A 21,230-nucleotide genomic window follows, 5' to 3' on the forward strand; every position below is an offset into this window, starting at 1 on the left:
TATCTGTGGAGAGACAGGACCAAAGGCTCCACTGGCAAATACAGTTGTACGCTGCAGAACAGCTATGGAAAAGGAAAGAACTGTCTCATGGAGAAAAATACAGGTTTCAAAGCTATAGATTGGATTCGGTGCTTATCCTTTAGAGAAATAAATTGCTACAGGAATGAAAGCATCCTAACTCCTGTGGTTCAGGATATGATTTCCCTGATCATCTGCTGTTTATCTCTCTCTTACTTCAATTTATGAAAGGGAGTCCTTCTTAGTAATATGCCTTAAAGCATAAATATAAAGTTAAAAACAGTCAATAAAATGAATAGAGCTATGAAAGCAGTTACCAGCACTACAAAATCATGCTTGAAACATTTAAAAGAAATCAATATCTTAAAGCAACATTTATGAAAGAGAGAGTGTACAAAGGTAGTGTTGTGTGGTGTTGGTCAGGACATGGATGGTTGACTACAAAAGCCAGACACAAACCCCAACTCTTTTCATCTGACCTCTCTCTGACCTTGAATGTTCTAAATACAAGATTATTTATCTAATCTTAAATACAAGAGTATTTTCTTCCTTTCAAATCAAATCTTACATCAATTAATTTTATTTTAGATAAAAGACATCTTTTTTTCAAAGCCATGTTCAGTTATCAAAGGACAGATGGAGTGACACCTTGAAATAGCTTAATTGGGGAAGGTATTTGATATAAAAGATGTGCTTACTTTTTAAGAAAATTTGTCCTCTTTTAAAAGTAGTTGGTGGATAGGAATATCAAGTGGCCCCTCTGCCTCATCTCTTTCTTGGTTTCCCAGCTCCAGAAGAAGGGCAGGACCCAAAGTGATGTCGTATAGTCTGTTACGGACAGAATCGTGGCCCCTCAAATTTATATGTTGGAGTCCTGACTCCAGAACTTCAGAATGCATATTTGGAGTCAGGGTCTTTAAAGAGGTGATTAAGGTTAAGTGAGGTAGTTAGGTAGGATGGGCCATAATCCAATACAACTGGCGTCCTTATAGGAAGAGATTAGGACATAGACACACGCAGAAGGAAGAAAATGTGAAGACCCAGGGAGAAGGCTTGGAGGGAACCAACCCTGCTGACACCTTGATCTTGGACTTCTATCCTCCAGAACTGTGAGAAAATAAAATTTCTGTTGTGTAAGCCACCCAGACCGTGGTACTCTGTTATAGCAGCCCTGGCAAACTGATACTGATTTTTAAGAGGTTAGACCTTATCTTTAGTTATTTAATAGATCTCAACGAGAAAATAAAATTTCGTAAATAGAACTTCCCATACAAGTGTATGATATAGATTGAAGGGCAAAGAGTGCAGTGTTTCCTTTTTAATTTCTCTCAGTTTATTGGTGGGGGCTTTTGTCAAAGCTGAGTCTAAACACCTGAAAAAACTCAGTAGAATTTAACCTAATAATCCCTGGCCTGGCAATCTGATGACCTGCTTGATGTTATGTCCGGTCTGTTAATTCCACGAGTCCAGGAAGTTCCCTCAGCACCCAGCACAGAGCCTGGCACATAGTAGGTGCTCAATAAATATTTGTCTGATGAGTGAATAAATAAATGGTTTGACCATGACTCTATGTTATGAATAACAGAATTTGCATCTAAAATACTTTCATTCTACATTCACATTCACAAAATTTCACTGTATTGGGTATGTAGTGGGTTATGCAACTCAAATAAACACAAATGCATTCATTATAAACTCCTGTGAAATATGTATAATTTTGATATAAATACCCCCTCATTCCTCCATAGGTTTGCTTATATCAGATATCCACTGATTTCTGCTAACTCACAGGACAAGTCATACCCTGGAGTTACATAACATGTTCATATCCTGAGAGGTACTTTCACACCCATCATTGGTTTTGATTTCCACAACTTCCGTATGAGGTAGAGAAGGCAAACAGATATTTCTTTGGAACTGGGCTTCCTTCAGCATTGATCCCCCAGGAACGGTGTCACCCTGACATCCTGAGCAATGACGGAGCTTCAGCAATAAGTTCAGATTCACATCATTCATTATGTCTCTTCCCTTATCTGTTTGCGTTGGATGGGATCAAAGTCACAGTAGCACCTGCCAGCCCTAAGGTAATGAAATGGTGGTTGATTCTCTGCCCATCCTTCTGGGCCTCTAGGACCTCCTACTGTAACGCCCACAGCCCCAGCACAGCCCTGAGGGCGTCTGTCCAGTGTGGGTGGCCCCAGGCTCCAGGTCGTGGCTCCCCGACTCAGCTCAGGTGTGCAGTAAGGTTGATGTAGCCCGAGTCAGCGCCCTGTCTGCCCTTGTTCCAGGCTGAGATGGCCTTAACTCGTTCCCAGACACACACCCCCTGTTTCTGACACTCATTGTTTATATCAAGGCCAAGGCCATGGGATCTTGAGCCTAAAGGGTGGGGTACCCTCTTAATGTTGGAGACCAGAGTACGAGGAAGCCTGGCGTCCCCAAAAGAATTACTGTTTGCTCCTTGCGGTATAGCTGTGGAATCCAAAGCCGCCTCCAAGGTCCTGTGGCCAGTCTGGGAGCCCCAGGCTCAGGAGGGACTCCAGGAGGTCCAGGTTCTGGCCCAGCATCCTTTCTGTCTTATCTGTGCAGAAGAATCACCTGGCAGATCCTTAAACATACGACTTCTGGGCCTTATGCCCCGAGATCCTGATTCACCTTAGGGCTTCAGAGGGGAGGGTTTAGAAATCTGCATAAAATGCTGACTTAAATCCTAGGTGTTTTCTGTGCACGTGATCACTGGCCCAAACTTCGGGAAACAATGCTCTCTAAGACCAGTGCTGCCCAGTTTCCAAGATGGGTATTTGTTTTCAAAGACCAGTGTCAAAGGAGTTCCTTCTGGGTGTGACTACGCACTTTGCAGATTGCGCGGGAACAACTATTATCAGAACGGAATTTAACTAAAACGGGAGCGGTAGTGTTCAAGTCAAACAGCCTGGGGTTGGTACCAGGTGAACTTCAGTTTTCTTGTGGGTAAACAACAGCCATGGAACGTGCTAGGTGGAGGGTGGGGAGAGAGACAGAGGGGGAGGGGAGAGGGAGGTGCCTCAGGCATCCAGGTGGCTCTCAGCATTGCTGGCCTATGCAATCAACTGGAAGCTTTTAAAAGCCCCGATGCCTGGGGCCCCACCCCCAAGGATTCTAGTGTAATTGTTGGCGATGAGGCCTGCGCGTTGGGGTTTTTACAAGCTCGCGGGTGGCTCACGTGTGTAACCTGGGCTGAGAACCGCTGAAGAGGAGGCCCTGTCTTGAAAGAGGAGGTTTCAAGCAGAGCCCGGCTTACATTGGTCATCTGGAAAAAGGTAGCCATGGTGGGGTTTTTTGTTTTCTTTTCTTTTCTTTTTTTTTTTTTTGCGGTACGCGGGCCACTCACCGCTGCGGCCCCTCCCGCTGCAGAGCACAGGCTCCGGACGCGCAGGCCCAGCGGCCATGGCTCACGGGCCCAGCCGCTCCGCGGCACGCGGTATCCTCCCGTACCGGGGCTCGAACCCGCGTCCCCTGCATCGGCAGGCGGACTCCCAACCACTGCGCCACCAGGGAAGCCCCAGCCATGGTGTTTTGACTTTTTAAAAAATGATTTTCAAAATGATGCTCCTATCCATTTCTTCTTCTTCTTCACCTATCTCTCGTCATCTTTTGAATTTGTAACTTACCACGTATCTTTATTATTTATTTTTATTTTATATTGGAGTATAGTTGATGTACAATGTTACCATGTATCTTTCAAATATAACAACGTGTCGGGTGATGAAGAATGCCAGGAAAGCAAGAAAACAAAGCACAAAACAGGAAGGACCAGCTGCCCCTCTTCCCCTGTCTAATAGTAAGGACCACTGAGTAATAGTAAGGACGCAGTGAGTAAGGACTGGTGGGCTAACATCACATGAGTGAGGGTCTTCCCATCAGAAGCCCAGCTGGAGGAGAGCATTCCCCTAGTTGAGTAAATGAATATTCATCCTGCTCTAAAGACAAGGCCACTGTGCTTTCTTATCCCATCTTAGGAAACGATAATAATCTGCTCTCATGAAACGCAGGCCCTCCCCCTTTTTGAAAAGACCGGCAGTCCCATGACTCTGTCAGCATTTCTCAAAGTGTGTTCCCTGGATCCCCTATAGCAGGGTCCCAGGGATGTTGGTTAAAATGCAGATGCCTGGACCCTACCCACAGACCTACAGAATCAAAGTCTCTGCAGCCTGAGGAACCTGCAAGTGTAACATCTCAGGTGCTTCTCAGATACCTTTGAGAACTGCTGCTTACGTGCTAAGCAGTTACGCCTTCGGGCTCCTGAGGTGAAGACTCTGCAGGCAGCGTGCGGTGAGCAGTTCCCAGGGTTCTTTTGGGTGCTGTGCGGTTCACGCGAGGGTTCATTTTAAGCACGTAGATCAATGAATGTCAACATAGAGGCTCAGGATCCTGCATTCACCAGTGCTGGAGGCACTCAGGCTCCCGGGTCGCTTTCTGCGCTGCTTCGTGCACCCACGTAATGAAAACAAAATGAGGGCAGCCTTCCTCCTGGTCTCAGCCTGGTTAGATGCCTTATTAAAAATCACAGCACATTGTTTTGGACACACTAGTGATTTACTGTCAGGGCCATAGGATCTGCTGATTAGGAAGCAGGGTCTGTTGATTAGGAGGCATGCGACACCTTGATCATTATACTGGACAAAAACTCCTGCTTATGCAACTGAGCATTGAAATGCAGGAACATCGCATCTGTCTTGTTCCAAATCCCCACCCCCATCCCATTCTGTTATGAGATGGTCATCAGTGTGTTAGTCTGGGCAGTTGTCAAGCTTGGGCATTTGATTTCCATTGTTTTGAGTTCTGGACTTTGACCCCTGTGATGCCAAGCCTGAGTGAGTGACTGAATTCCAGTCTAGACCAGCAAAGGTGGAAGGTTGTGCTGGGGAGTTGGGGACTGAGGGTTGGGCGGGGCTCCTTGGAATCACAGGTACTGTTTGCATGGAGGAGCATGGACTCATCTCCCATGTACCTGTGCCCCCAAATCCCAGGCCTCCTCCAGAATCCTGTCTTCCCGCCTCTGTGAGGCTGTGAACCTGTATTCAGGTGCTCCTGGGCCTGGTGAAGGTGATTATCGAAATTTGGCGATCCCCATGGACACAAACACCGTTAAATAAACTAAGAACAGACGGCCAGCAGAGAAAAACTAATTCCCCAGTCAGAGGAATTTTCCCAGAATGTTTAATCATTTCACAAACAGATCTGGGTTTCCTGCCCTTCAGATGCTCAGAGGTGTTGGGTGTCAGGTGCGTGTTGAAAGGCCTGAGATGAGAAACACTTGAGTGTTAGGAACAAAGATCTCCAGCATCTTCCTGGCCCTTGAACGAGTTCCCTGCCTGCATTACAATGAACTGCTTGAATAATTGCCGTCTTTTTCCATTTGCAGGGGACTCTGGCATCTCAGAACACAAAAATGATTTCATCCATAGTCATTTCACAGCTGATTGATGAGAATAAATCAAAAGAAAATGGGGCCGAGTTGCCTGTGCCGTGTGCGTATCCCATGAAGCTATCGCTGGCTAATCGCAGCGGAGTCACTATTAACAGGGCCTTCGAGTTCCTTCCCGGTAGACTAGGAATTCAGACGCCGGCGGGGGAGCGAGGACCTGCGACAGAGCCGCCGCGCAAAGAGGAGAAGCCATGCGGTGGCTCCCAGAAGGGATTTGCTTCCATCACCATCACGGCCAGGCGCGTGGGGCCCCCTGCCAGCACCCTGGTGTGGGAGGCTGTCGGGGACCCGCTCTGCATCAAGTGCAGGGCCCAGGATGCTCTGCTTGGGGACCCCTCTGCTCTGGCTGGTGGTGCCGATCCAAGTCGGCACCATGGACCTTTCACCTGTACAGAATTCTCCAGAAACAGCTCTGTGATGGGGCTGAAGGTCCCTGAAGCCCACGCACGGCTGTGTGAGGGACACGAGTACTGGATCACCAATGTGGACAGCAGGGAGGACCATTTTTCTCCAAGCACCCCACGGTCACAGGAGGGAAAGAGCCCGCTGGTGTTCAGCTCCTGTGTCCATCTCAGAGTGTCTCAGCCGTGTCCAAATTCCGTCTACTATCTGGACAGGTCCCTGTCTGTCCCCATTGAGCCACCTCGACTCGCTGGCCCTAAGATGCACAGATCCGTTCTGTCCCTCAACCTAAATTGCAGTTCACACAGACTGACACCAGATGGCGTAGATGGCACAGCTAACGGAGAGCCAATAAGCAGCGCCTTGAAGCTGGAGCTCACGGAGGGAAACCAGAACCTCCTAGGCCCTCGCTGGAACCTAGGTTTGCAAGAAAGTTTCTTGAAGGAAAACCCATCGTTGGGGCGGGTACATTTGGGGACCGCGGGAACCGGCATGTGTCCTTGGAGAGGCTCTCCTTCACTGGAAAATACAGCTGCGGGAAGTAACCAGGTCACTGTGAGAAAAGGGAAGGAGGACCACGCAGCTCGTTGTCACACCGGTGGTCATGGTCACGCCAAGCAACTGTCCATTCACATTCCGGGCTGGAGCTACACGGCAGGTGAGTGACACTCCCATCCTCCCCGCCGCCAAGTGCAGACCCCTCCCCACTTCAGGTAATTGGTGTGATTGCCAAGGTGCGTAGTGAGTGAGTTTCTTCTACGTGACTTATTCCAAGAAGCAGTTCTCAGTAATTGCTTCATCTGCTCCACTCAGAGTTGACCGCTGATAGCTCCGTGTTGATGTCTGGTTTGGATAGATTTTCTTAGATAATGCTTTTGTAGATCGTGAAAGGCCTTCCCTCAAACTTTTGTTTCCATCAGTAGCTCCAGACCATATATAATGAGTAGGGGACTCTACCCCAAGTGAAGTTCATTTAGGCCCTTGTCATTCCAAAACAGGATGAGAAGAGCCAGGGGCCGTCCACTCCCAGATGTTTTGTCCCTCTGGTATGAACGTCTGCACATCTGGAAGTCTCCAGAGTTCTGCACTTTTAACTTTTCAATCGGGTAGTTGATGCTGATGGGTTGGCCTTAGAAACCTAGACCACAAAGCTCAATAATGGAGTGTTTGTGTGTGAGAGTGTGTATAGTAATTATGGGACATCTTCAAAAAGAGGCAAACCTGGGACTCTCCACACCAAACAGCAGAAGCGGTAGTTTTCTGATTCTTGAATTGTGTTTTCTGGGGCAACTCGGCTGGGATTTGATACCTTTCCGCCACGGCCAGGGCCAGGCAGAATTCCCAAGGTCAGCTGTCCTGGGCACCCTTTACCTTTCTTGGGAGATCGGGGGTAGAGGGGGGAACAGGCCTTAGCCAGAGGCCAGACTTCTCTCCTTCCCCGCGTACACTTCCGCAAGAGATTCTGGGTTACGAATCAGTGACTTTCCACTTGGGGGAAATATTCAAATATAATAGTGGCAAAATTGAAAATGTGGCATATGCATAATAATTTTACAGCGCAATTTTTGTCCATTAAAAGCTTTATTAATTAATAAAAATGACTGTAAAACATTTTAAAGCTGTCATGTGCGTAGAAATGTTAAATGATGCAATGAATTTTAACAAGTGTATATATATTGAATGCTCAGAGATTTTTAAGGCAATTTGACACGGCTTTCAGACTGATTAGGCTGTTGAATGCGCCTGAGTCTGGCAGACTTATTGCAAGAGGGGAAGCATAAGCAGCCGTCAGTGCTGCAAAGCTGGGCTTCACTCTGGGTTTTAAAGACATTTCTCAAGCCAACCGTTTCTTCTTCCTCGTTGATGAAGAGTCTGGAAATATACAACCTACACTGTTGTATGCTCCCCCATTGAAGCATACCCTAGTCTTTGTGCTATGAAATGGTAACTTGGATTTATAGCACTTTCACCAAAGGAGCCTTAAAAGTCACCAGCGCCAGATCTCAAACATTCATCTCAGAGGAGGGGAGCGGACGAGCAGAGAAAATCCCTGCGTCTTATTTTTGGCTTTGGTGCAGACAAGATTTTTGATTGTGACTTTGTGAGATGACTACTCCTATAATTGATTTTCTTAGGCAAAGAGTGCACGTTAATTTTTACTTCCCATGGGCCGACTTCCCCCAGAATAGGTCTGATCCCAAAGATTCATCTGTGGAGCATTTGAGTGGCCCTAAAGCACGTGACCTCATTCTACCATTTGAGGAAGGAGGATATGTATGGCAGCCAGGTCACCTTTCTTAGAGCTGCTGATCTATTATTTTGCAGCACGTGGAACGTGGACATGCCACACTAACTCTGATTCTGTTTCCTCATCTGGGTAACTAGAGAAGGGGTTGGATTTGGTGTTCAATTTTTCAAGCTTAAGTTCCCCTTAAGCTTGAAAAAATTTCTGCTCTATTTTTCTGAGATGAAATCTATAAGGAAAAGAGGTTCCAGGTGACTCTGGGTCATGAAGTTCAAAGCTATACAACCTTGGGCTCACTGTTTAGGACACACGTGTCCATGTGTACAAATGCACACTCACACACACACACACACACGCACGCATGCACACACACATCCCTGTACGGTTGTGCTCTCTCATTTAGAAACTAATTTGCGATGGAATGCATTTCTTCCCGGGTGATAAGAAAGCACTTCTTGTCCATGCTGTAGAATTCTTGCCTGAAATTTATAAGCACAACTCACAGATTCTAAGTACCACAGTCTGTCCTAGTATAATCTACACAAAGCTTCAAGGGTGAGCTCTCTGACCTTCAGTCTTGACAAAGCTTTTAAACCTTAATGCGAGTGCTTTTCGACAGTGGCGATGCTCATTAAAACTCCAATGAACTGTTTGTATTTTCTCATCTGAAACTGGAATCTTGTCTGAGACATTCTTGACAGCCTCCTGTGGCTACATGTGCTGTTAGTGGTCATCACACTTTATAGTTCCTGAATCTGATTCTTTGTATCTGAAAGATTCCAAAATGCAGAATGAGCGGTATCCTTGCTAGCCAACTTACATTCAGCTACAAGGTAGGTGCAGCCTGGGAGATTCTACAAATGGAGGCAAAGCAATTTTAGCTCTAGTCATTGGGTCCTCAGGCAGACAGTCCTATAAATTGTGTTGTTGAATGAGCCTCCAGGACACGCACCCAGAAAGATTGCTAAGATTAGGGAAAACGGGATGCCATCGAATGCTTTGTGCAGCGCAGACTGGCCGTGTCTGCTGGGAAGTAACATTTTTAACAGACCCAGGGGTACCTGTTCTCTTTTCAGAGGCTGAGGGCTTGTGAATTGGTTCCCTCTTTGTTCCTTTCCTTGGTCCTTGTAAGTTTGTTACTTACATCTCCACTGTTAGAAGCATCCTGCTAGCACCTGCTAGATGGACATTGTACAAATCCCTGCATCTGTTGTGAGGAAGAATGTCACCATCACCACCATCACCACCACCACCATCATCATCATCATCCTATCAATACCCACAACATTTACTGTGGAAATCCTAGATGCCAAGCCCTGGGCTACTTCCACTGTATTTATTACTTTGAATCACTCAAATCATTCTGTAAAGAGAACGCCATTATTCCTATTTTGCAGACAAGACAAACGGGGCTTGAAGATTAAATAACTTGCCAAGGCCGCCTGGCCATGGAGTGCCAGAGCTGAGAACAGTCGTGTGTGTTTGGCTCGCACTGTGCCACCCTCAGTGACAGCCCAAAGTAGAGCAGGTAGGATGGTGGGGACTCTCTCAGCGGTGGGCCCCATCTCCACTATCACCGTCAAAGGTGATGTTCAGAGACTGCTCACGGGCATATAAATAATATCAGCACTTGGTGCCCAGGTACCGTGGGTAAAATCTATTAGGAGAGTAAGCTACACAGTTAATTTCTAACTAAATGTAACAAGCCATGCCATTTGAGAGTTAAAACGTATTGGCTCAGAAATCCCTCCCAGCCTGAAATCTGTTCTCCTGGTGTTCTATGGGATGTACAGTGTTGATCTGAACGTTTCTCTCCTCACTGGGTGTTCCATGCCTAAACCAGTATTTTTTTTTTAAATAAATTTATTTATTTATTTTTGGCTGCGTTGGGTCTTCGTTGCTGCACAGGCCTTCTCTAGTTGCGGTGAGCGGTGGCTTCTCTTTGTTGCGGAGCACGGGCTCTGGGCATGCAGGCTTCAATAGTTGAGGCACACGGCCTCAGTAGTTGTGGATTGTGGACTCTAGAGTGCAGGCTCAGTAGTTGTGGCGCATGGCCTTAGTTGCTCCGTGGCATGTGGGATCTTCCCGGACCAGGGCTCGAATCAGTGTCCCCTGCATTGGCAGGCAGATTCTTAACCACTGCATCACCAGGGAAGTCCTGCTAAACCAGTATTGACTTCGATACGTTACTTACTGCCAGTTTCATTTCCTATTTGTGGCCAAGATCTGAAGCTTTCCCCTGTTCCTAAGACAACCAAGTAGATAGAGCAAAACCACCTGATTTTGTTAGATGCTTTTGGAGAAGACACTGCTGAATGCACTGTTTGCCCACATCTGCCCCAGACACCAATGTTCTATGTGGACCCTCTGTCTTAGAATTGCTCTGGTGGCGTTGGTCTGGGAAGACCCCAGTGGAGTTTAGTATCGCTAGTGGCCAAAGACGGGAATGACTGGAGAGGAAGATATCTCTGCCAGTTCACGGAAGGAATGCCGTGTTTACTAGTGTTCTGACGCGATAATCTAGCACATTAGTAGTGAGTGAGGTTTAGTTCATGAAGAAAGCACGTACACCGCTCAAGGGAAGCCTACGGGACGCTGCACGTACACAGGCGAAGTCTACCAGAGAAGCGGGCGCTACACTCAGTTCCCCAAGCCCGTGAAGACTTCCTGCTAGAGATGCCAGAAGACATTTGAGGAGGAACCCTTGTTTTACAGCTGTGCTTTTTCTTTAATGATTAAGAACTGGGGTTGGCAAACTTTTTTTTTTGGAAAGGGCCAGGTAGCAATTAAGTTAGGCTTTGCAGGCCGTGTGGTCTGTCTAGCAGCTACTCAGCTCTGCCATTGTAGAAGGAAAGCAGCCAAAGACAATGCATAAATAAATGAACATGGCTCTATTCCAATAAAACTTTATTTACAAAACAGGCAGTGGGCTGTAATTTACCTGCTCCTTGTTGTCTATCCTCCAAGGCAAAGTTTACCCTGTTTGCCTATGTTCCACGTTGGAGTCTCTGGAAGTCCAGCTCTGAGGTGGAGATGAATGGGCATTTATTGTGCAGATGAATGGGCATTTAATGGGCATCTGTTATGCAGTGGGAATGGCACTTGTGGATGGGAAGGGAGGTAGGTATGGGCAGAGAACATGAGTGTTCTGTGATGCAGTCATAATGAAGGGCTTAGAGGGTTCTGAATTTAGGGTGGCCCTTCAGAGTTATTCTGATTGGGGGTGAGGAGGCTGGGCCTTTATAACCCTAGGAAGGGGATCTAAAGGGTGAGCCTTCCGGTTGCCAGAGTTGGGCTGGACTTCTGAGGACCGTCTTCCTGCAGGACTTCAAGCAACTGGGGGCAGGGTGGGGGGGCGGCTACCTCCTTTATTCCCAAGGGGGATCTGCGTGCATCACAGCTCTTCTGCCGTTTAATCTACTCTCTCCACTCTGTGGCCTCAGAGATCTCTAAAACAAGTCAAGGATCTTGCAAGGCTGAACCTGGGGTAGTGGGGTGTGGACCTTAGCGCCTGTGTGCAGAGAATTCTGCTCTCCCACCCCGGGTGATTTTCGGGTTGGTTTGTTGGTGTTTTAACAGGCACTCCACACATCTAAGCTCTTTGGATTCCTCTGGCTTGTGCACTCTTCGCTGCCCCACTCCCCAAAGGCACCCGTTTCTCTTTCTGCCCTCTCCGCCTTCGCGCTGCTGTTCCCTTTGCCTAGGAAAGCCCCCTTCTCTCTTCAGCAGGTGCTGATTCTTCTGAAGCCTTTGATGTTTTCTTGGCCTTCTGGGAAGGCTCTCACACTTCCTGACTGGTCCTACCCTTGATGTTTAATCATTCACTCAACAAATGTCTACTGAGCAATGGCGCAGGAGCAGTGACTTGGAACAGGCTGGCAGTGGTGCTGAGAAGCGGTCAGACTGGAGGGTAAAACCCGCCTGGTTGCCAATGATCATATGGGTTGGCAGTGCCCGTGGTGACCATAAGTGCCCGCAGGGTATATCTAACCCTCTGCAGGTTCCTGAGGCCACTCGCCTCGCAGTGATTCCCAACCAGAGGGGGACGTTTCCATCCCCTGCCAGTGCCTGGCCAGCACTCACACCAGGACTGCGTGCTCTTCTGCTGTGGGGGAGGTTTTGAGGACGAGGCGAACGATCTCAGGACGGTGCCTTCTTATTGGGAGTTTGTTAACAAGAGAATTGGGCAGAATGAGTGTGTGTGTTTTGTTTTATCATTAATAGCAAGAGAGGCTAGGGAGTGTTAGAATCAGCTGACAAATGGACAGTGAAACGGGACCCCTGGCATGCAGCAACAGCTGGAGCAGGGATGAGCAAACCTCAGCCCAGGGATTTACCGCCTGTTCTTGTAAATCCAGCTTCATCGGGACACAGCCGTGCTCGTTCATCCACACGCTGTTCTGTGGCTGCTTTTGCGCTGCGCAGCGAGTTGAGGGGTTGGGACAGAGACCATGTGACCCACAAAGCCTGCAGTATTTACTACCTGAGCCTTTACAGGACAGGTGTGCCAGCCCTGCTCAAGGGCGAGCTCCGGGTGACTTTGGGCAGGTCTCTTCCCCCCATGGTCTCCACTTCTTCCTCTGTGGAACGAGAGATGTAAACCAGATTCTCCCTTGAACTCTCCTCTCATAGTCCATTAGTGTATTCACTTTTCTGCCTCTGGTTTTCTGTCACAATGGCTGTTTAGACAAGTCCAATTTTCAGGTAGGAGAGATGCTCAGAGTCTAGGGGCAAAGCTCTCTCCCCCTCGACCCCCATCACACTGTTTACTCTGGGTTCTCCTCTGCCTTTTCTCACCACTCCCTTCCTGGCTTCCTCTCATTCTTTCTTCCCCCTCCCCAGATGCAGGTGCTCACTAAGGTTCATCCTTGGCACGTGGCTCTCCTGCCTCTTTTCATGTCAGCAGAAAGATCAGGCCTTTCTGCGTCATCCACCATCCTCAGTAAGTGGTTGGGGCATGTGCCAACCCTGGAACCTCCTGCTTGTGTCAGACCAGAGTCCCATCTAGAGAGCCTTCCCTCACTCACGTGACATTCATTGTGGCAGCCATGCTTACCAGACCCTGGGTGAGCCTTTGGTTCCACGGAGCTGAAACGAAACCCAAGTGTGTTCTCCCCGCCATGCAGGTTACAGTCTGGTGGGGACACGGACATCCAACTGAGACCCCTAAAAACGTATGTCATTACAGATCGTGCTCAGTGCTCTAAGGGTCGGAGACGACCGTGAGAGAGCTTAACAAGGGAGGCTTCATTTAGAAGAGGGAGTTTGTCAAGAAAATATTTCTGAGGGAAGAACTTTCATTTTATTTTTAAAATTTTCATTGCAGTATAGTTGATTTACAATGTTGTGTTTCTGGCGTACAGCAAAGTGATTCAGTTATATTAATACATATATTCATGCTTTTTCAGATTCTTTTCCTGTATGGGTTATTACAAAATATTGAGTAGAGTTCCCTGTGCTGTACAACTGGTCCTTGTTGGTTATCTGGTTTATATGTAGGAGTGTGTGTATGTGATTCTCAAAGCATAGAAGCACAGGGACCAGCCTGTGTCAAGGTTTTGAGGCAGAGATGAGCTTGGCATTTTGGAGGAGCTGAGAAGGCCAGTGTGGCTGCAACATAGCAAGTAGTGCCATGGGGCTGAAGCTCGAAGCTGGAGAGATGAGCTCGGGACACGGTTTGCGTTGGGGCTTTGAGACCAGAGTAAGGATTTACAGTTTTCTCCTAACAGCAGTGAGATGCTATGATATAGTGTACGCTTTAAGAAGATCACTCTTACTCATTGGAAGGTGAGGGATGGAAAGGGGGGAGATTATTGCCATGGAGTAGATGAGAACCATATTGGAGGCTTGAGAGGAGGGAAAAAGCCTGATGGTGGAATTCACAAGTCTTGAGTGTCAGCGAGGTCATGGGGGAAGTGGGGGGACGGCAAGGTTGACATCTGACCTTCCGGCTTGGGCACTGGGAGATTGGGGGGCTTCTAAAAAAGACTTCGTGTTTTTAGAGCAGTTTTAGGTTCGCAGCAAAGTTGAGGGGAAGGTGTAGAGGTTTCCCATATACCCCACCTGCACACGTTTACAGCCTCTCCTGCTATCAGCATCCCCAGCAGAGTGGCGTATGTTACAACTGATGAACCTACACTGACACATCATTATCACCCAAAGTCCATAGTTTTCATTAGGGCTCACTCTTGGTGTTGTACCTTCTATGGGTTTAGGAAAATGTATAATGACACGTATCCACAATGACAGTATCACATAGAGTCTCTCGCTGCCTAAAAATCCCCTGTGCTCCCTCTGTTCGTCCCTCCCCACCCAAACCCTGGCAACCACTGATCCGTTCACTGACTCCATAATTTCACCTTTTCCAGAATGTCATATACTTGGAATCATACAATATGTAGACTTTTCAAACGCTTTTTTCACTTACTACTATGCATTTAAATTTAAATTTCACTTACTAATATGCATTTAAATTTCTTCCATGTCTTTCCATTGTGTACCAGCTCATTTCAAGCACTGAATAATATTCCATTGTCTGGATGTACCACATTTTATTAATCCATTGACCTAAACGAGGATGTCTGGATTGCTTCCAAGTTTTGGCAAGTGTCAATAAAGCTGCTATAAACATCCATGTGCAGTTTTTTGTGTGGACATAAGTTTTCAGCTCCTTTGGGTAAATACCAAGGAATGTGATTGCTGGATCATAAGGTAAGAGTGCGTTTGGTTTAGTAAGAACCTGACAAACTGTCTTCCAGAGTGGCTGCACCATTCTGCATTCCCACCAGCAGTGAATGAGAGTTCCTGTTGCTCCACATCCTTGCCAGCATTTGGTAGTGTCCGCGTTCTGGAGTTTGGCTAGTCTAATAGTTCCATAGTGTACCTTGTTGTTTTAACTTGCATTTCCCTGATGACATATGGTGAGAAGCATCTGTTCATTTGCTTACTTGCCATCTGTATGTCTTCTTTGGTGGGATATCTGTCAAGGGCTTTGGTCTATTTTTTATTTGAGTTATTTATTTTCTTACTGTTGAATTTTAAGAGTTCTTCATATATTGTGAATAACAGGGGAGAAGGTTTATATCCAGGTGGGGAAGATGTGAGGAGGGGTGGAGAAGATCCCAGGTGTCATGAGGACAGGTTATGTTTGAAGCGTCAATGGGACAAGCAGGTGCAGATGGCAAGCTGGGAGTTGGACCCATGAATCTGGAGCCCCAAACAAAGCTCTAGGATAGAGTTATGGTTTGGGGAATGTTATTCCTAGAGCTGGTGTTTCATGCCACGGAAGTATTTGAGAACACCTAGGAAATGAGAAGGACAGGAAGCGACAAGGGTCTGGGAATGCTGGCATTTAGAGGTCCGGCAGGAGCAAATGTGTTTCAACTCAATACCAGTGCTGCAACCACCACGGCCCCTGCTCTCGTTCCTAACGTTTTACTGTGTGTCCTGCGCTGTTCCATATACTCCATGGGTTTTAATTCATTTACTCCTCCCTAAAAGTCCATAGCAAATGTACCGTTATTTACGTTCGTCTTCCAGGCATACACAGCTAGTTGGGTGGGGGTGGGGCAGACCCCAGGCTCACTCATCTGGCTGTGTTCCGCGGCCTTCCAATGGTACCTCCCAGGCCACTGTTGTCACTTTTCTGCTCAGCTTTTCTCCTGCTCTTAGTAACGGTTCCCTTACCTCCTGGATCCCAGGCTCCCAAGTTGGAGTCATCTTTGAACGCTTCCTTCCTCTCCCTTGCTGCCTCATCGGATCATTGGCAAGGTGGAAAGTCTCTCATGCCCATCCCTTCTTTCCCATGTCTACAGCCTCTGTCCTCACTCAAGCCTTTATTATCTTCATGAAACTTCAGTGCCCAAGTAGATTTATTTTCCTGACTATAAAATTAATACATTATAGGCAACCGAGAACGACAAAAAAACAAAATAAAAAGTTCAGTCCCTTTCAATAATCACGGTTTATATTTTGGTATATTTTCTTCCATTCCCTTTCTATGCATGTCTATGTTCTTACAAGTAGCTGAGATCCTGCTGCACATGTAAGTTCCCTCTGGGTCTCTGCCACTTAGTGCCATATCATAAATTTTTCCTGATATTAACAGTAATTTACAAAGATAACTTTTGTTGACTATGAAATGGTGTGTTTTATGGATGTATCGTAGTTTAACTGTTTCTTCATTGTTGGTCCTTAAAGTAGTTATTTGTTTTTCACTTTTTGGAATCATATCAATGTGAACACTGGGCATAGGAGGCTTTTCTGTATACTGGATTATTTCCTTCTGAAAAAACAAAAACCCTTGAAATGGAATGTAGCGAAAATGGAATGTATCTAAATCAGAAAGCATCAGCCTTTTTAAAGTTCTTGACACACATGCCAAATTGGACTTCAGGAGAAATCTAGGTGAAGGGCCTTTCTGTATGTGCTTGGCCAAGATTAGGTATTAGTTTGTAAATGTTCCCAAATTTCCGGATGAAAAACACTGCTCTGTTGTAGTTTGAGCTGGCATCTCTTTGGTTGCTAGTAGAAGGGAACATTTTGCCTCATGGTTCCTGCCCCTCACCTTGACCTTGGCCCCCTCGCCCCAGTGTTGCCTTCCCTCTCTAGGTCTTGGCAGGATCGACATTTGGAGCCAGACGATTCTCTGTGTGAGGGCTCTCTCTGCACCATAGGATGTTTAACAGCATCCCTAGCCTCTGCCCATGAGATGCCAATAGCCCTCCCTCCCAGTTGTGACAAACACCGACCTCTCCAGACATTATCCGGATTGGGGGAGAGATGACAAAATCATCTTGGTTGAGAACCACTGGCCTGCACTGTGCCCTAACCTCCCTATAGCCCACTGTTACTGTGGACCACCTGCTTGGCAATTCTCATCACTCACCAGACTGTGACGTACGTAGCCTCAGTGCATCTTCCCAGTTCCATCTCTCAAGCACTTGACTCCCAAGAATATTATTGCCTTTCAATTTGACATACTTGCCATGTCATGGGGGGCATTTTTCTTCTTCTAGACTGCACTGACCTGGAGGTCAGAATCCAAGTCTGAGGCAATGGCAATGAGCTCTCCATGCCCGGCAGTGCGCCATGGAGCACAGCACACTTGCTCAGGACCTGGGTGCTGGGCAGAGGACAGGTCATTCTGATGACCCAACAAAGCCTTGCTGATGTCAGGTCACTTAAAAGGTCACTCCCTTTCCTTCTTCAAACCACCTCTCCCCATGGTCATATCCAAAACCTCTCTGGCCAGGAAAGGGTGGGGAGCCACGTCCAGAGGTAGGTTGTGAAAAGTAAAGTGAAGTCTATAGCACCCCCACTTCTTTTTAAAATGGAGGGAAGAAAGTCTCAAAATATTGTTTCTCTCCAAGAACTTAGTAAGAATAATCAAGTTTTGTCAAGGAAGAATTTTATTATCCTGCAGATGGTCAAATTTAATGTAAAAGACAGAAAATGCATGAACAATGTTACAAAAATATTTTGAAGGGTTTTTTTGGGAGGGGAGATTTTTTTCTAGTCACTAGTTTTCCATGTTAGGTTGGAGCCACGTGAAGGCATTACTGTGGATGAAGTACCACAGTTCACATAAGGGGCATTCTAGCGATCCTGCACTGTTCATGGCTGTTATCAGAGAGTGTGAAAAGGTGTTCTTAACCAGGGGAGGGCGTCAGACACATTAGGGATGCTTTTTCAAACTGTCTCTGTTAGACCCTATTCTGGAATCTGAGTCAGTGCCTCCCTGCTTAAAAGCTCTGTTCTGGAGAGTGTAAGGAAGGGAAAATAATTTTCCCTCCACCCTTCCAGGTTCTCTCTGGGGCACCTATAACAAAAGACAGATTAGCAAGAGAAAAACAAAGAGAAGTTTATTAACATGTATCCCTCATATGTACATGGGAGATAATCAGGAGAAAGTGAGTAACTCAGAGCAGTGGTTTAGAGCTCTGGCTTATATAGCATCTTCAACAAAGAACAGTAGTTTTGTGGAGAAGTGAAAAGACAAAGGAGAGCAGTTTTAGGCTTTCAAGGTTGTCAAAGTGGGAGGGTAGATATATGGGAGGAAACTAATGGTAGATAAAGCCTAGTTAGTAAAGTTTGTTATGTTGATTCCTCTGGTGTCATCTTCCTCAGTTGCCTTCAGCTCAAAATAATCCTTACGCCAAGTGGCATATTTTGGGGGTGGCATGTTCTGCTACTCTTCAAGGATAGCTCTTCCCTGCAGGTCAGCATGTCCTCTTTACTGTGCATCCTAATTCTCGCTGCTTAGGGGTAATGGTCAGGCTGTTCAAAGTTGAAGTCACCAAGAGGTCCTGAGGGCAGGAGCACAGCACAGGTATTCTCTCTGCAGGGAACACAGCCTTTGTCACGCCACTTGCGGTTAGAACCTGCTCCCCCAATTGCCTGCTCTTTCCCACTCTGATTTTTGTGACAAGTGCCCCGAAGGGACACTCAAACACATAGTCTAGGTGAGGAGTGTATAAATTGGCCCAGTAGGTGGTGGTTGTCTGTAGAATCAGAAGTTAAAGACAAACGCTACCCAAATTCAGATTTTTAAAAATCAGTTTCTCAATTAGTTGAAGCATTTGCATACAAGGACTGCGCCATTTTGGTCTTCTGTAGAACTACCCTTGTTTTCATTGTGTTTTGGTCTTGTGTCGTAAGCCTACATTAAGGATGGGGTCATTCGTATTATACAGACCATTGACCTGGGCCCCACAGGGACAAAAATCTCCACTCTCCCTCTTCGAGAGTTGTGCATCTCCTGAGCAACTCTGAGTTTTAACCTCTCAGAGCATTTAACCCTTGCAGCTCCTAATGTTTCTCCTTCTACATTATCTGTTAGACAATTCAGAGACAACTTTGGGGCCCACCTCTTGGAAATACGCAGAATGTTATGGTGATATTTGGTGCTCTGGCCTTGTCTTGTCTTTCCCATGTATAAATTTATAAGTTGGCTGAAATGAAGGGAAAAAGTATAGAGTTTTACTTAAAATCTGCTCCCTCCTTGGGCAGGGGGCTGAAGTGAAGGGCCAGCCTTGCGGTTGAATGAGGTGATATGGAATCTCTGGTGTCTATTCAGCAGAAAAATGGCTCTGGTGTTTTAAGAAGATAGAGGCTTATCCATTTTTGAGTATAGGTGGACAATATTTAGGTGATTTTGTTCAGATGGCCTATGTAGATAGTGAACAAATGACTTTGAGGTCCTGTGGCATCCTGTCTCGCGCCCTTACAAATACACGTGTGTGTGCAAGACCAAGTGACCCACTTCAGTTCAGAAACGGTAGCAAAGGAGCTGTGAAGAATGGAGCATCAGAGCCCAGGCAGCAGACTTTGGGGGGGGGGGTCCATAAAACGCACTGAACATCACAGTGTTGTGCATTTGGGAGACAGAGCTGAGGGAGACATCGGGGAGAATTTGTGATGATGTGATTGGTTGTCGCAAAGCTTGTCGTGATTCTCTCCACCCCAAGGTCTACCTTGGCTGTTGGCACTGCCGGTTGCACTGTGTGGTTTCTCTCCACGTCTAAAATCATACATGAAGATGCTCCTTAGAATAGGGAGTAAATGTAATCAGTTTCTTCTTCAATTCCATTGCTTTTGTAATGTTTTTTCCCTCTCTTATTGGAAAAGTAAAACACGTGCATGGTAAAAATTAAAATGTAGATAAGCAAAAAGAGGAAAGTTAAAACCAACCATAATCCTACTGTCCACAGATAACATCACTGTTAATGTTTCAGGGCATCTTCCCAAGTAGATTCCTTGGATCCTCTCATGTATGAAACACAATTTTATTTTTTAATTTCTCTTTCCTTCTCTTAACAAACAGAGGATCATGTAAAAGCATCATTAGAGGTTGCTTTTTCTTAACAGTAGATTGTCAAGTTCCTTTCATGTCCTACATATTCGCCTATTAATCATTTAACAGCTCTATAGGCTTCTGTTATAAAGATTTACCTAAGCTATGTTTTGAAAATCTTGTTAAATAGATTGTTTCCATTTTTGCATTTTTATAACAACGTGTTGATAAATGTCCTCACAGAGAAATCTCTGTGGGCATTTCATGTGATTTATTTAAGCCACATTCCTAGAATTTCTGGGTCAAAGGAGAGGCACAATTTTAAGGCTTTTTAGTATAGGTTTCCAAATGATACTCTGTAACAGTTGTATCAGGCTAGACTATCAGTACCTAAATAGTGGCTGCCCTAAGCATGCATTGGGTATTGACATGACAAAAACTTCCATGTGATTCTGATACGTGAAAACTATAATATATATGAGATATTAATTTGTATTTTTTTGATGGAGAAGTTGAACTTTCTCATGTGTTTGTTGTACAGCTATACTTCTTCTTTTCTCAGTTTCCTCTATTCTTCTTTTGGCCTTTTTTCTTTAGTCTTTTTCCTTTTGAATTTTTATTTATGTTAAAAATATCCCTTTGTATTTATATTTTAATGTTTATCGTACTTTTTTAAACTTTGGATTTTGAAATAATTTTAGATGAACAGAAGAGTTACAAAGGTGGTACAGAGAGTTCCTGAGTATCCTGTATATATAGCTTCTCCTTGTCGTCGCAGGACTTCTATCTAAGCCAGAGTTTCTCAACCTTGGCACTGCCGACGTTGCGGGCTGGGTGACTCCTGGTTGTGGAGGGCTGTCTTGTGTATTGTAGGATGCTTAGCAGAATCCTTGGCCTCTACCCATGAAATGCTAGTAGCACCTCCCCCTTTCTCCCTTTATAAACAAAAATGTCTCTAGACATTGCCAAACGTTCCCTGGGGAGCAAAATCACTCACATTTTGAGAATCACTGGTCTGAACTAAGCAATTGATACTTTGCTACAGTATTATTAACTAAACTACAGACTTCATTCCCATTTCAACAATTTTTCCACTAATGTCCTTTTTCTGTTCCAGAATCCCATCCAAGGATACCACGTGGCATTTAGTCATCATGTCTGTTTATGGTAATTTTTGACATTCAGATGTTTTTATTACCTTCTTTGTCCTTTTCCTTTTATTTTCACTGACAGGTTTAGAATGGCCTTTTCTAGCCTACCTTCCTCTCTTGCTCCTTTATTTAAATCTGTAATCCCTCTGGATA

At 45.8% G+C, this 21,230-nt stretch overlaps 1 protein-coding gene across 3 annotated transcripts in view; it reads left to right on the forward strand.

Annotated features, from left to right (window-relative positions):
- The window catches only part of C16H10orf90 (chromosome 16 C10orf90 homolog), a 232,032-nt gene that overhangs the window by 150,797 nt on the left and 60,005 nt on the right, over positions 1–21,230 (forward strand). For 2 of the 3 annotated variants that reach the window (XM_060286504.1, XM_060286505.1), the window contains one exon: positions 5,423–6,545. In XM_060286504.1, coding sequence (XP_060142487.1) covers positions 5,423–6,545 — 1,123 coding nt within the window. Of the gene's footprint in view, positions 1–4,197; positions 4,330–5,422; positions 6,546–21,230 lie in introns of those variants that run through there. The other variant, XM_030832073.2, reaches the window with a different exon arrangement.

Source organism: Globicephala melas, chromosome 16, assembly GCF_963455315.2.
Source record: "Globicephala melas chromosome 16, mGloMel1.2, whole genome shotgun sequence".
Taxonomy (NCBI): Eukaryota; Metazoa; Chordata; class Mammalia; order Artiodactyla; family Delphinidae; genus Globicephala; species Globicephala melas.